The sequence below is a fragment of the Ptychodera flava genome, chromosome 12, assembly GCF_041260155.1.
Source record: "Ptychodera flava strain L36383 chromosome 12, AS_Pfla_20210202, whole genome shotgun sequence".
Taxonomy (NCBI): domain Eukaryota; kingdom Metazoa; phylum Hemichordata; class Enteropneusta; family Ptychoderidae; genus Ptychodera; species Ptychodera flava.
Genome location: NC_091939.1, coordinates 22,345,068 through 22,362,092, shown reverse-complemented (window position 1 = coordinate 22,362,092; position 17,025 = coordinate 22,345,068). Strand labels below are relative to the sequence as shown.

Here is a 17,025-nt window from a genome sequence, read left to right as displayed (position 1 = left end):
ATCTAATTGTAGTGTAAAGCATTTAGTAGTGTAAAATTAATTAAGGGTTCATTTGCATATTTAATGAACTTTTAATTAGTGATATTACTCCAAAATTACAGCGTTAAATTTGATGAAACTTGCTACAGATGTTGATCTGATAAATATCCAATTGTACTGAGAAGAATTGAGCAGTGTCAAGTTAATAATTAGCTCATTTGCATATTTCATAAAGTGTTATAATTAGTCATATAACTTCGAAATAACTGCATCAAATGTGATGAAAACTGCTGCACATACTGATACAACACATATCTAACTGTATTGTAAAGCATTTAGTAGTGTAAAGTTAATTAATTAAGGGTTCATTTGCATATTAATAAACTTTGTAAATAGGTATATAACTCTGAAATTTCGGAACCAAAATTTTGTGAAACGTGCTACAGATATTGATTTGACAAATATTTAATTGTGCCATGAATCATTGAACAGTGTCAAGTTAATTTAGAATTTATTTGCATATTTAATGAACTTTGTAATTAGTGACATAACTCTAAAATTACAGCATTAAATTAAATAAAACGTGCTATTAATGTTGATCTGATGGATATCTAATAGTCCCATCAAGCATTGAGCAGTGTCAAGTTAATGAACAGCTCATTTGCATATTAAATAAAGTTTTGTAATTAGTAATCAAACTCTGAGAGTACTGTGCGAAGTTGAAAAACCCCTGCTACATATAGTGATAACATATATCTCATTGTTCTGTGAAGCGCACTACTATTAATGAACCTGTTGTAAAACACGTGAGCATATTCAGTTCATATCTGGTTACAGTGTAGAATGCAGTCCAAGAACGTCATCAGATATGACTACAGACCTCTTAAGTGCATGTTTCAAGGACTTACGCTACTTGCTATTATAATTAAAACATAAATACTACAATTAACAGGCATTCAACTTATTACGAAACCATTATAACAAGGACGATTGCGCATCCAGAATCATCACATTCGCAACTGCAATTTAAATTAACGTAACCGAACGATATATCTTTTGTTGTTGTACAATTAACATTGTATAATCAGCTCTCTGGCATCACACCTACCTGAAAATTTGTTTGTAATCGCCGCGAGATAATCTCCCAGGGCTGCGGCATATACACCTCCTCCAGGGACAACACCAAGGATGCCGCCATGATTGTAGTGGACGCCAGTTGAGAGCACGTGTTTCTCAAAGATTGCAAGTACCTCATCTGCATGTGGGTGACATGGTTTTTATAAAGTCACAAACGGTAAGATCTTTCTTATAGGATTTCTGTCAATATACATATTGGTTACAACGTTCTTACCGGTAAATTTCGAGGGAAATTTGCTTCTAAGTTAGAAAAAATATGTACCCTTACTGAGAGTCGATCAGACGATATGGTTACAAATTCCTCACTAGTCGAATGACGTGACCTAACTACTTGCTTTGATTCACAAGACTGATGCAATGGCTCACACGGTAATTACAATAAAATTTTGGCACTTTCGGCCATCTTGGTTGGTTGAGCATGAGTTCAGGGTACGCTTACCCATTCTTGACACCACCTATCACTTTATCAGCACTTATCGGTTGCAGTATACTATGATTTATATTACCTATATCCCTCGAAGAATCTTCAATCCCGTAGTCAGCCAATCCATCTGCCGAATCACCTCTAAGATTACAACAAGGAATTTGCCTCTCTTCGACTTTCTTCAAATGGTCGTCGGCAAATTTTGCAACTTTTTCAAGTTGGATTTGTCTCTCCCTTTAACTGCTACATAAATCTCCCATGGGCAGTCTGGTTTTCCCTGCATCTGTCGAGTGTACTTCACTACTCAGAGGACAACGACAAATGAAGAACCACTTTGTCTGCAGGAATCCATGGTATCTCAAGGAGAATATTTCAATGTTAGGGGCATCATTTGAATCCGAGACCACCACCTACACCTACTACGAGTCACTGAATCAACTTGATACCAAGTAACTCATAATACAGAAAGTGATGGTAGACACTCTGCTTATCTACTAAAATGCTACTTGTATGTACTCGAGCAAAAAAAAAATCAAATATATCTACACAATCTCCGAGCACATTCAATACTCTCGTAAAACAAAGAAAACGTCAATGTGTTCTGATAAGAATCACACCAAGTTTCTCAGCTTTGCAATTAAATATTCAATTCACATGGAATAATTATCACTATATTACAGTTATTGTAATCTAGTCTCACCATTTCATAGTACACACGATGATATAGTTCGCAGCTGCTTAAATAAACTTGCTATCTTCAATGGTCATTTGCTTCCCAAAAGTCTCTAAATGGAGGTCAGCTTCTCTGACCTCAACAGGTTTGAATAGGTGCACTCGCTGTAGACACACATACAGCCGTCACAACACACATAGCAGGAAATCTCTGCAGACTATTCACCTGGGTTTGACATTAATCAGGTACTCACACTCTGGTTATTTCACTTATACGACATGTTGTTCACTTGTCTTAGACCTGAAACTCTCCAGTAACTGCAACATTACTTACTGTTCAGTATGGAAGACCGATCACGACCTGCGACATGCGACATGCGTCTTTAAACTGTGATCTGCGACCTAACCTTAACCCTAACCCTAACCGCAGATCGCAGTTTTAAAAACTCGCATGTCGTATGACGTGACCTGTCTTCCATAGTTCAGCATTCTCCAATATACATAATTATCATACATACTATGCCTGTATTGCCATTCTCCTATCGTTAAGACGGTACTGATATGAATCCGTATTTTAACATGTTAAAATACGAATAATATTTTCACTGTAACCAAACTACTTACAGCTATTCGTACGCGTGACCTTCGCTGGTATGCATGACCTTTGTTGGTATATGTACATATAAAACAGTAGCTGTGGAAACGCAGTTCTCTGTTGGCGGGGTAGCGTGCGTCGCTATATGGGTCATCAAAAGGTCAACCCCGTCACGGATAGCTGCGGGCCAACTGGCGGTGAAAGTGGGTCAATTACGACGACAAAACTTAGGGGTGGACCATTTGATATCCGGGGGGGGGGTCTGGAAGATTTTCGAAAAAAAAAATTACCAGCAGATACAAGGGAAAAAATTCTGCCTTAGATGACTTATGGAAAAAAAAACTGGCAAGCTAATGTGGAAGAAAGAAATCTGTCACAGTATCAGCAAGAACCTTTTGGGATGTAACTTTTTCATTTCCGTGTACCGTTCTTGTCTTTCCAAAAGCCTCTTGCATTGATTTTCGGTTACATTTGTCTTTTTTAATTGTTCACTGATTCTAGATAAGTGAACACACTCTGTAGATACATACATACCTATCATCTCCTATGTGTTGACAATCCGTGGCACATTTCGGCCAACCAATAAACCAACTTTCACCTTCAAAAACGAAAATCGAAATGGAGTTAATTTTCAATTTTTAAATGGTTATATTATCTTGATTATTAACTTTTAGACCTATTTTTAAATTTAAAATCTTTGGTCTGAAATTGATATATAGGAAACAGGTGTATACTGCCGCGAGGATGGCACTTTGCGGCCATTTAAATTTTCCTGTAACAAACGCTATTTCCCACAATACGTACTTTCGTTTTTCCAATTTTTAATGCACCAAATATCTTATTCTTCTATTTTATTTTCATTTGGGGCGTGGCTCAGTATCTTTTCATACTATGGCGGAAATAACTGTATCGAATTGGAATTAAGGTGCAACATTTATCTCAGTGTGACCAAATGTACTGGGGCGGGGCTTGGTTACGATAATTGCGGCATAAGATACTTTTAGCGGGAATGAGGGACTGGTCAGTTTCTTTGGCCTTGGAGGCCGGTGGATTCATGGGGTCACCCTGTTTTTCACTTTGGTGATGGTGTCACCTATTTTGAAATGCCCAATTAGGGGGTCGGTGTTTTTAAGTTTCGACACGGGCTCATACTTGCCTAAAATGCATCAAATGCATCGTGCTAGCTATGAATTTCATTATTCAGTTTCATTTTTCGGCGCGCCCTTTGGGCGCGTAACTTTACTAATATGTGGTTATTACGAAAATAACGCAAAGGATGCACGAGGACATTGGCGCAGCGTATCGCTCGGTGCGAAGCTAAGGGTGATGCACAGCGCCAATGTCCTAGTGCATCGTTTGCGGTATTTTCGTGATAACCTTATTATTATACATCTTACATTCTTCATCGGGACATCAAATTGTCTAGCCGTGGAAACGCAGCTATCTGTTGGCAGGGTAGGGTGCGTGGCTATGCAGGTCATCAAAAGGTCAACCCCGGCTTTTGATGACCCGCATAATTGCCATGCTACCCCGCCAACAATAGCTGCGTTTCCACAGCTACAAATTGTCAGAGTAGTGACCGTTTTAGTGCAATGTCAACATTTTTTCTTCCGATTTATAGTGCAAATGTAGAACGCTATCTCAGACGGCTTCTGCAAACTCTGGAGTGTGCGTACTACACACGTACGTACAGAGCGCGCGAGGCTGAACAAACTGGCCAGTCCCTAACATCGATCGTCTCATATACTGGAAGGCAAGATAAAAACTGTTCTTTGGTTGGTAGAGTGCGCGTGCAATTCAGGCAATGAATTTAAGTTGGTGCGTTCAGCGCAAGAAATTCGAGAAATGGGTGACAAAGGAAGAAGTCAACGCGAAATAGGTGTTCATCTCCAAAATGTTTTGCCCAGGGCAAGTGGTATCTCTGAACGAACTGTTAGACGATGATATCTCAAACATGATATCAAACGCCTTCAAGGTCAAGATTTGGATCGGGTTGCAACAGGTGCAATTTATAAAGTGAGCTGGCATACGGGTTAAAAACTAAGACGGGGTCCTTAGATCATTATGAGGAGAGCATCATTGCATACAAAGATTGACAGCTGAATATATTAATCAGATAAAATTAAATGTGGATGCCGCACTCTTATTTGGCTGATGGCTGTCACAATTTTACACAACATTCCAGTTTGCGACATTGACGGGAAGCGCGCAAAACTTCAGCAGCTCAGGTCAAACTGATTATATCGGACTTTCCGGAGGCCGCACCACAATTGTTCCTTGTATGTTCATGACTCATCCATTGAACAAGTTGCCCGCGCAAATAACTGTCACAATTTGATGCATTCCTAGGCCAAAGATAGATACTATCAACTGCCACTCCCAAAAGAAAAATAGGAGAGTAAGATATTTGGTGAATTGAAAATTGGATAAACGGAAATATGCATTGTGGGAAATAGAGTTTGTTAGAGGAAAATTTGAATGGCCGCACAGTGCCATCCTCGCGGCAGTATACACCTGTTTCCTATATATCAATCGCAGACCAAAGATTTTAAATTTAAAAATAGGTCTAAAAGTTAATAATCAAGATAATATAACCATTTAAAAATTGAAAATTAACTCCATTTCGATTTTCGTTTTTGAAGGTGAAAGTTAGTTTATTGGTTGGCCGAAATGTGCCACAGATTTATTATCATGCCAACAAAGACTTTTGAAAATCACGGGTTTTACATATAAAAACCATTACATTTAGTTTAGTTAATGTCAACGATTAACTTCATCCTTAAAGTAACTCACTAAATAACTTCTATATTATGAACGTAATCTTTCTAATGCAAACAAGTGTAAACATCAAGGATTGTGGAATCAACTGTCAAACAAATCTCGACCTAAGCCACTGTCCAGGCACAGCCATGTTAAGTCAGTGTCAGTCAGTCAGTCAGTCAGTCAGTCAGTCAGTCAGTGTGCCATATTATTCCAATTAAAGTTAAGTTTCTTTATAAACATTGCACTTATGTACAAGTCCGTTGATGTATGACAAAGAGATGAATTTGGCAACATCGCTGCATAAAAAAATCTTCGAAGGAAGAATGCAAAAAAAATTGCCAGGATTCACAAGGGAAAAAAATAACATCCTGTGGAACATGTGGAAAAAAATGCCCCCCCCCCAAAAAAAAAAATCTTCCTGACCCCCCCCCCCCAGAATATCAAATGGTCTACCCCTTATGTCGGAACTTTGAATGGCAAAATAAACCAAAGTGAGTGTATTTCAGTGAAATGACCTATACCTGCCTGAACTCTGTTTATTGCTCATTCCCTAACTTCTTTTGTGAGCAAAATCTTTGGTTCGTTTACGTAATTCGGCTGATTTGCCAAGGAGTACGCAAGATTTTCACTCCAGCTGCTAATAAGGACGTCGCGCGTTCGAACGTGAATAGCGTGACGTCTGGTCAGAGTAAAAATCTTGAGTACTTTTTTTTGCCGTTCAAAGTTCTGACATAAGTTGTGTCGTGGTAATAGACTCTCCGTGGGCTGGAGGGCCCACCGTGCACCCCCACACTCCTACTACATGGGTTTTTTCTTGTTCTTTAGGACCTGCTGAACAAGAAAAAAATGTTAACATTGGATATTTTGGGATGCACTACCTATCAGGGCTGGTTTTTGATTTGCATGTACCGCGAAAAGTGGCGAAAAATGGGTAGGGGTAGGGGGTACTTTATCCTCCCCTACATTTCCCCTACATTGAGTAAACTAGCATGAAATAACACAAACCTTACATTTTTGGAAAGCTCTGATACTGTTCCCTAAACTGTATTGCAAACTGCTTGACGGACTGTTATGTTTAATCTACAGGCTATTTTAATTCATTGTGATTCACGCGTTTGGCAGGTTAACACAAGAAAAACAATGAAATATAAATTCGGAGTTGATTGCGAAAAATGTTCAGTGTTGTTGTTATTCGGTAGAAATGCATTCAGAAAAGAAAAGTAAGGAACTCAAAACTCACGTTTTATTTACAGTCATAGTTCCTAGTTCAAATATTGCTAATATTAAATTGATATCAAAATTTAATATTTAGACACACAGTAACGGGCAGACTGTGAGAGTTGCTACACATTATACCTCTGATGTGAACGTCGACACATAACCACTTTACCCTCAATAGTACCGTTTATGAAAACAACATAGTTACGCTGTGCTGTCCGGGGGCTTATGGACCAAGTTGATTCAAAACTTTTATTAGGTACATTTTAGATGTGTGGCCTCAATGTGCGGCTATAATCTTTCTCGAGAGTACAATTAAATGATTTGGACGCAAGCGCAGAGGGAGTCTGAAGAAAGAAGTAAAACAGGCAAAGAACGATCGGGATAAGATGCTGCCTTTAATATGAGTAAATACAACACATCTTGTGGATTATCAATAACGCTAAAAATGTCGATTAAACAAGACCTCAATACATTCATAATGTACGATGAAAACATAAATATGAATAATAAAGAGAGACATATCTTCCTTTGACCAAATCAAACAAATCCGCCAAAAGGTGGCGTGTGTAATTCAGCGCGCCCTCCTAGTGACCAAAAGGCATTTATTTTGTAAACTTCTCAAATTTAATATTATGAATTGATATATTAGGCCCATGAAAATGGCTTAAAAGAAATTCTACCAAATTTTCATAGATATATTCATTACCAGTCATTACAATGTGTGGCAGTTTAATTTATGGAAATGCATGACTTTACAATTTCAAATATCTGTGTCATAACGAATTACAAGCATCGTCGCGGAGCTTACACTGTTATTTCAACATACTACAGGGCGAACGATAAGAATATGATCTTTTCTTCAGAAATTTACGAAAATGACTAAAACGATGAAAACATCGTCAAAAGTTACAATTTTTGTCCCAGTAGAAGCCCATTACTGGCCGAGTTTACAAATATTTTAAATGGTATCTAAGATCACTCATTAAGAGTGCTTTCTTCTGCTTTCGTACTGACAAATAGACATTTACCGCAACTCCATCGCCTATTAATGGCTCTCAGCGAACCGAAAAACTGTCAATAAGACTTCAAATATTCAAGAAGGAAAATAGGAAACATATTTTCGCGTAAGCTGACTTAACATTTCAAGCGTACAACACTTTCCCTGGTTTTTGTTCATTAAACAATTCAAAGTAGTTTTGTATGCTGCAGAAGGCAAAGGTGAGATTTTGTGTGTCTCTCATTTACAGGTGAGATACCACTATACGAATGGAAGTGCAAATATAGGTCAGATTACGAGAGACATATTGAGAAATAACACGATTGGAACTAATTTAGGATAATCGGATGTTGTAGTAATGTCGGTTTATTCTGCAAATGTAAGCTAATCTGCTTTTCCTTTAAAGTTACACTCTTGTTTTTTATGAGTAATTTGTAATATAGCAACATTAAACTATTATAGGGCACCAGACTTTTGAAAAATTAAAAAAAGAAGAAGATCCAATTATCCCAAATTAGTTCTAATCGTGTTAAATATAACGGGGAAGTACGAATCTATATTTTAAAGTGCCCACATCATCGATATTATTACAAACTGTTATATTCATCTTCAGCGAATATTCTACTTTTTCCCACGTAGACAATACTCAGGCTGTGCAAAACTAATAGAGCAGCTATTTCTTTCAGGAACGCGAAGTGACATTGACACTATTTGTTACAGGCATTGGTAGATTTCAGCTTGATACGCCAAAAGTCCATTTCATATGTGGAACAAAATATCCATATTTGCAGTCGTTGCAGCTCAAGTGTCGTGGCAGGTCACAGCAGTGCCTACAATTATGCTACACGATGTTGAAGGACAACTGAACACAAACTATTGCCAGATAGAGCAAACAAGTCGAGAAGCAGACTGTAACTCAACAAAAAGATATAGGGCTTGTTTTGAAACACAGCACTGGTGCTTGTCAAACACGATGATTGGGCATTGTCTGTATCACAATTCCACGGAGACTATGGAAATACAATATCAAGCCACCGAATAATCACAGTTTACATCAAGGAACCTAACTGCTGTTTCTGTGTAAAATGAGTCGGTTTTATGGTCTATTTTCGCTATCTTTATATGCTATTATTTCAGTTGAGACTACGAGGGTGGATGAAAAGTTTTGAGCCTAACTACGAAGTCCTATGCTATTTCTATGTTATTTATTTATTTATTTTTCAACATAGTCCCCCTTACAGTCCACACGCTTCTGCCAGCGGTGCTACCTTCTTTGTAGGAGGTTTCTTCCTGGTGGTCAAAAAAGTCCTGAACGGCGGATATGACGTCTTCATCATCGTTAAAATGCTTTTCAGCTAACTGTTCTTTATGTTGGGGAAGAGATGAATATCTTAGGGTGCTAGGTCATGGAAGTATGGTATTTGTGGAACGAGTTTGAAGCCACAGCCACCCTCTGTTGCCATTGCAATGACTGACTTGTGAGGTGGAGCATTGTCCTGATTGAACAAGACACCTTTTCTCAACATTCCTCGTCGTTTTTACAGCCTCCCGTAACTCCCTAATTAGATTAGAATAGTACTCTTCATTGATAGTCTGTCCCGTTTCTAGGTTGTCTTCTGAAGAGTTGAAATAAATGTAAACCAAGCTTCATTGATCTGGGATAGCTCCTTCATAGTTAGGCAGATAATTTTTTCATCCAACCCTCGTATTGTGTTGAGTTGAGGCTAACAATGCCTTTTGTCATAGGGCGACCAAATAGTAACTGATGTTTAAATAGTTCAAAAACAATTTTGAATCTGTAAAGTGGGTCCATATATTCGGGTTTACCATCATCATTGAAATCGAAATAAAAGGAAATGAACATTTATAATAAACGTGGCCTTTTCAGACCATTCCTTGCTAGATGGGTTTCAGAACATATGTCACTACCTGCAACTCTCATCGCTTGGGTGAAAGCTATATAGTATTAAATCGAAGAGATTATTTTCAATTTTGCGCGTCACGTCTACGTGGGACTCGTTAATCAGCAAGGAAACATGACAAAGACAACGCTAAAACTGTCAATTAAACAAGTCCTGCCCTAAAATCATGAAAAATCTACGATGACACTCAAATATATACCTTAAAAGTGTGAATACTTCCGTCCTGTTATTGAAACAAAACGTTTGCGGTTACTCCATTTATGCAAACGTACTGTCACAAATCTGCGTATTTATCTGGTATACATTGATAAGTTACTTAATGAATATATTTATTTGCGTATCATGTTTTATTAATTAATTGGTTAACTAACTAATTGGAGTGATTAGTTAATTTATTAATGGATTGATTAATATGTGTGTTTATTTGTATATCTATGTTGTATTAATTGATTTTTTAAGTAATAATTAATTAATTTCTGTATTATTCAATCAATCAATCAAGTCACTTAAATTGATTGCTATTGATTAATTAATGAACGATAGATAGATAGACAGGTAGGTAGGTAGGTAGGTAGGTAGGTAGGTAGGTAGGTAGGTAGGTTGATTAGTCGGTTGGTTGGATGGGTGGTTGGTTGGTGGTCGATAGACGAACATAAAGGCAGACATATAAATATTTGTTCATGCATATGCTTATATGCTATAATTGTTTCTACTTTTACTACTGTTACTTATTTTTCTCACTCTCTGTGAATGAGACTTGCACATGCATGAATTTCTGTGTCTTGCTGCTTTTTTTTATCTGTTGTCTCATTTTATTGTCGGAGATGATGTCAAGCTCTTTTTTTCTAAATAACGTACCTCGAGCAGGTGTATTTTAATCTTAGTACCCTTTGATCTGATCATGTGTATTTTGATACAGTGTACACTTTAGTGCGTTCGCCGTCGTTTTGAGGAACTCACATAGGTCATCGATAACTTCCTTATGGCAGCGTAAATGCAATGTGCAGATGCGAAGTCGATATTCTTCACGAAGTCGCGTTGAGGAGAGAAAGAACGAACCATCTTCTAGAATCTTGTCATGGACGGCCTTGTTGAAGATTTCGTTTGATATCCCTCCGCCGGTTTCAAAGTGAAATGTCAGTACGACCAGTTGTGGAAATCCGTCGACAACAATGTCTGGTATTTCTGATCGGTAAAGAAAAAAAATTAACGTAAGAGTCAGACTGAAAATAAACAAATACAGCAATACTCCCATGCTGACTTGCTCCAACTGAATAAGACTCTCTCACAGTCTAGTACGCAGTCTGACCAACTGCTGATTTCTAGGTTATGAAGCCTGCTCGGTGAGCTGGTGTGAGCAGCTTGGTTTCGCTCAGCGTTAGCTTTTGGGCTGGAATAAAAGGGTATTAGTCGAAAATTGGAAGCTGCATAATAACCAAATGCTGCAAGAGAGTCTAATACCGCATATATATAATATCCATATTTCCAATAGTGCTCCAGCGCGGGGTGCCAATAGCAGTACCGGGATTTCATATCTCAAACGCCCATGTACTATCATTGACAAAAATGAAATACCAATATTCTATACTGCTCAGTACTTTTCCTTATCTCCTTTTTTTCAAGTCTTTGTCGAAACCTTTGCAGCCGAAATGTATCTTTTGCCTGGTGGAGATAGAGTTTTCTGCACAGTTCTTGCTCGCAATGAAATTAGTTAGCATGCACATATTTTGAGATCATGTTGACATGTATTGTTTCATTAGAAATATAATTCGATGAAGAAATGCTCAACATGTGACACCAGTATTGTATTATTTACAATGGTCTTGAATATCATAAGATACTGGGATAAATCACTGAAAAAATAACCTGTATCAAATCTACTTCGGGCTTAGTTTTTAAAAGCATTAATGAGTTCATCGTTCAAAGTACCGTAATTCTTGCTTTTGTCAAAGATCTAATACCTACAAATTTCGTATTGACCAATATTTTCATTTACTATCACATTGGAGACAGCACAATGTGAAGTCAGCTACCATGATGTAAATGGTCCATCTTTTACCTTGAAGTCTTCTGTAAACATAGCGATTAAGTGCAATTTTTTCTTTCAGGGCTTGGCGGAATGCACCAACTCCATAAAGTTGTAATGGTGTCCACATGCGCAGACCTCTACAGAACAAAATAGAGTGTTGTGTAAGCATTATCTCACCAGATTAATACCATGCGTACACTCACATATTGTACATTCACATAATATCCGTCACACTTTCGAAACACTCTTCGTTTCGCTCGTCACACATTTGTCTCGTACTTCTAAATCCCAAGTGGTCGTAACATCACCTGATGAAGTACAAACCTATGAGCAGCTCAATTATATCGTATTTGATTTGATTCACGCAACGATCATAGCTTCATTGAAGAGATTATGAATGCTACACAGGTAATGTCAAACCTTTCTTTGGTACTAAAGACCAAGGCAGTGTGGATATTGCTTAATTATTTAAGGCCCTAGCAGTGCTGAAATTCCTTTCAACTTGCTATTTTAGACCCTAGCAGTGCTTAACTTGCAACTAATTGTAAAATCAACAGCGAAAACGTCCACCTTCTCTATAAATGACTTCTTGTAACTTAGATTTTGGGACGGTGGACAATCTTCAGCAATGCTAGTTTCCATCAAAAGTTTTAAATTCCCCCTTCTTAATTTCTACGACCGTTGCTCATGATGCTGTGTTTGGAGAAAGCCAACAGAGGGTATTCATATTACACCCTTAATAAAAAGAAAATACCAATGGTATTTTCATTCATTTTACACAACATTGAAGAGTGGACTATACCAGCTCGAGACGTGTACATGCCACTTGATCCGGTATGTAACCCCTACTTGCGGACAATACTTCATTGTTACGTAAAGTGCCTCATTAATTAGGGTACCAAGAAAGATACAATTGAACAGAATGTACTCTACCATTTGTCCATATCCCAAAGAGCTCGTGTCCAGCCTTACTGTAGTTGAAAATATATACGTTTTAAATTATTTACCTGAAATTTCTACACAACTCGAATGATAGATCTCTCGGTGCTTTCCCCTGACACTCTCCGTCCATATCTTGCAAGTAGGTTGGTTGTTCTGGTGAGGCATTTGCTTCTCGAAGTTTGTTACCATCACGTACGATGACCATACCAGAACCAAAGGGTAAGAATAAACCTTAGGTGTATCAAATTTGAAAATTAAAGTTACTTTATAAGACATTTTTCAGAGTTTTGTTCTTGTTTTTTTGTTTGCTTGATGTTTGTTTGTTTGTTTGTTTGTTTGTTGGTCGGCAAGTCTGTTGTTCTGAGTTGCCAGACTCAGATAAGCTTCATCTCATCCTTAAAAGCTTTGATATGCCTTTTAAAGGTTGCAAATGAGGAAAGAAAGTTGAACTCAATTATTAGTTTTTTCGACATTGTCAGCGATTTTGAATATTAATGACAATCCTCTCGGTGAACCTTATCAATCACCAAGTCAGTTTTTTTCACAAAATTCAGCTTGTTAAGCTGGACATTAATACTCAAGCTCAGAAAACTGTGACAGAGTTCTGAAATCTGTTGTTCAGTGCCTCGTGGCCAGCGTGAGTCAAACCTAGGTTAAGACTTTTTTCTTGAAAGAAGCAAAATTTACAATAACTTTTTACATAAGTACATAAGGGAGAGTATACAATTTAAGGATTTTAATGTCATGAAACAGTTCATTTTGAGATAATTGAAAAATCTAATTTTGTTCATAACTGAGAAGAACCTAGAAATGTTTACTTTTGTGAGGATTCACGATCAACGAGTCTGCCCTGTTGACGCCCTTGAAGTGGTCTTTCAGTTCGTCCACTAAAACGAAGAACCCTCCGTACGCTGCGTCTACGTGGAACCAAAGATTGTATTCTTCCGCCACATCGGCTATCTCGTCTATTGGATCCACGGATCCGACATTTGTTGTGCCGATAGTTGCCGCAACGAGGAACGGTAGGAGGCTCGCCTGGTGTGATATACAAAGGCAGTAAATGTTAGCTACTAGCTACATGGTGAACCCTCGCGGAAGTGAGATAATTTTTTACAGAAAGGCATTAGAATTGGTTAATGGCAAATGAATGGCAAACAAACGTATTTACAAAGAAATCGAAAAATGTTTGAATGCAGCCTCTAATTGCAAATGTTGCAAACATCATGATGGCTAAATTAAATGTCAAAGCAGGAAAATTTGATACCCTATCATCAAGAAAACGAATTATTATTCGTTGGTCATTTCGGTTTAAGTTAAACCTGTACCTCTTTGTCCTCTCCAACCATCTGTCGCAGTACTTTCGAGTCCATGCGGAAACTGGCATCCATCGGTACCTTTCTGATCACAGCCTCGGCCAGCCCGATCGTCTTTAAAGCCTTCAAGACGCATGCGTGGCACATTTCAGTCATGTAGACCACAGCACTGCGACAAAAAGAGAACCCTTTCCCGTTAAAGTGAATTTACTTCGGGAAGAATTCTGATGGAGTTTATTCTAAAATCGTATGTGTTCTCAGGAGAGTATGAACGGAGAAGTAAAAAGTTAGTTAGCGACAGTCTGTTTTTGAAAATGCAGTTTTTTTAATGTGTACCATAGATGTTACTACAAAATATTACTGCTGAGTGGTACCTGAATGCAATAATGCCATGCTGTTCTAGTTGATATGGTTGTTTACGGTTTACGATAACCTCCACTACCTTTTAGAGTGTATAATTGAACAGTATACTGGATGCATTTTTCTGTCGGCCATTTGAACTCGTTATGCTGTAGTGGACATGCTACGGGACATTCAGCTCAGCTGTTATCTAATTTTCTTCAAAATGAATGAATTTTATCCATAGAATTGAACAAATCTGCGTGTTAAGTTTTCGAACAATTTTCATTAACTTTATTTAGTTAAATGTCATGTTGCGTATACAACATTACACAATGTTTAGGCTCTAACTATATCTATAAGATTACACAGTGTATTTACTTTATCTTTTATACGAACCCTCAGACTACTAGCCACCTGCAGACTATTCAAAAGTAGTATAATTAAAAATAACTTAAAGTATCAACATCAACGTCGTTGTTGTTGTTGTTGTTGTTGTTGTTGTTGTTGTTTTCATCAGTGATTTCGCATTATTTGGATGTAAAAAGGGGATTGTATTACATATGAAGGCTCTGCAGCGAGATGTGATCACAGGCGGCCCATACACTATTGATAAGCTTATTATTGAGATTTTCTCAGTTTTCTCTGTCACTGTCTGTCCCTCTCCTTTTCTTTATGCTCTAACTGATCGTAGTAAATAAAATAAATGACTACATAGCCTTACCTAGCCTCTTGACTCTTTATTTATTTTACACCCCATTACAAGGACGTTATCTCTCATATACACACATCTTGTAATTAATTAGTCAACACAACTAATTATGCTAATCCGTAGGCTTATCAAGGGTTGGTCAACATTGCAAAGATAGAGATGTAAATGAAAAAGGAGTAACCTTTCCTATCTTTCGCGATGTTGACCAACCCGTAAAATCCCTGATAAGTCCACGGATTGGTATAATTAGTTGTGTTGACATATTAATTACAACATGTGTGTATGAGAGGTATACGTCCTTGTAATGGGGTGTAAAATAAATAAAGAGTCACAGAGGCTAGGTTAGGTTATATAACCATTTATTTTATTTACTCCGATCAGTCAGAGCATGAAGAAAAGGAGAGAAAATGATAGAGAAAACAGTGAGAAAAACTAAGTAATAGTTTTTGGCCACCTGTGATGTGATGGAAGCAGGTAGATATCAATTACTTACCGTTCAAAATCTCTTCCCCTGAGTTGCTTGCTGTGTCTCGCCGTCATCAGGGCCAGCACTGTCGCTGTCGACCCACCAGAGGTCAAGTTCCCTGCTGCTTCCGAGGGGAAGTCAAAGAGGCGGGCTACCCAATCTATCAGCATGTTTTCCATTCGGACGGCACCAGGACAATTCAAGAAGCCCGCTTTTACAGAATAAAAGTGAAGTTTCAATTTCCTTTCCTAGCAGTTTATACCACTGATGCAAGGGGAGTTTACCCAGAGAACATTGAAATTGAACTTCATTGAACAATAGCAGCTTGCACTTTCATAACTGTAATATATCACAGGACGTTAATTAAACTTATGATGACATTTCTAATACATGACTATGGTTCTACTAAGAAGAGGTCAGACCAAGTTGGGATAAATCATGTTTTCGTAGAACCACGTCATTTTCATATTCATCATCTGCAACATCATTCAAGATCAAAGTTCTTCATGTTAAATGAGCTCATTTCACGGGGTTTCCGAATAGTTGGTAAGCAAGCTGATTGTTTCGAGAAATTTGAAAGCAGAACAACAAGTAGCCTACCAGCCAAACGATTGGTAACTGCGCCGAGAAAGTCGCCAAGTGCCGCGGGGTACACCCCTCCGCCTACAACAAAACCCATGTAACCACCATGATTGTCTTGAGTTCCGGAGGAAAGCACGTGCTCGTCATAGATTTCAAGAAGCTTTTCTGCAAAAGAAATATTTTTTGGTAACAGACTATGCATAACTGTTTTGTTATTTAACAAAAGTAATTTTCGAATGATACATAAGTTTCAAAGTAATGCGACAAAATTTCCCGTGTTATATTGAAAAGCTAGTGGCAACTCTCAAACTTTGAAAAGTAAATCTGACGGGGAAGTAAGATCAGCAAAGGTTCATCAATTTCTCTTTGATGTTTCAGCTGTATCTCATTTCTGCGGCACAGTTGACCTCTCATTCTGTTCACATTGCTGGCATCGGGTATTATTTCCCGCACCTGTTTTCAACCATGACGCCGTTTTCGAGAGTAGACTTACCTAAATCCTTCGGTTCTTCTTCAATTGCACATTCCAACAGCCCTGCTCCCTTGTCCTCCTTCATTTCAAAGCATGGCACTTGCCGTTTCTCTACTTTCTGTAGATGGCGTTCCGCAAAGTTCATGACTTTCTGTGTCATCATTCGCCTCTCCTTCGCGTCAGTGTCAAGTCTCAGAGCCGATGACTGAGCTTCAGTTGGCAGAGTCGAATTACCTATAAAATGGATGTTGTTGGATATTAAAGAATTTTACAAATGGTGTCATTTTTTTGCGTTTGAGCACAGGGTATTGCAGCCAATATTCGTCCAGGAGTTATGATCAATAAATGCCATGTATTATACTTTTTTGTCATACAAGCCTTACCTGTGTCGTGTGTGTGCCAATTATTTTACCCTCGCTATCTCTGTATAGTATTTACCTTCTCCAATCCCTTCATTCAT

At 38.0% G+C, this 17,025-nt stretch overlaps 1 protein-coding gene across 1 annotated transcript; it reads right to left on the bottom strand.

Moving 5' to 3' along the window:
* Nucleotides 1-6,288: 6,288 nt before the first annotated feature.
* On the bottom strand, nt 6,289-17,025 carry LOC139146188 (aromatic-L-amino-acid decarboxylase-like). Its single transcript, XM_070717596.1, has 10 exons — nt 17,004-17,025; nt 16,587-16,799; nt 16,112-16,258; nt 15,539-15,722; nt 14,007-14,163; nt 13,500-13,716; nt 12,747-12,912; nt 11,770-11,876; nt 10,671-10,895; nt 6,289-6,398 (listed from the first exon to the last, which is right to left on the bottom strand). The coding sequence occupies exons 1-10, from the start codon at nt 17,023-17,025 to the stop codon at nt 6,289-6,291; spliced, it is 1,548 nt and encodes a 515-aa protein (XP_070573697.1).

Coding starts and splice junctions, on each gene's coding strand:
- LOC139146188 (XM_070717596.1), bottom strand. CDS start 17,025: ATGAATGAAGGGATTGGAGAAG. Junction 14,164..15,538: donor AGGGGAAGAGATTTTGAACG/GTAAGTAATTGA, acceptor TTTTTGTCGCAG/TGCTGTGGTCTACATGACTG. Junction 10,896..11,769: donor TGTTTACAGAAGACTTCAAG/GTAAAAGATGGA, acceptor TTTACCGATCAG/AAATACCAGACATTGTTGTC.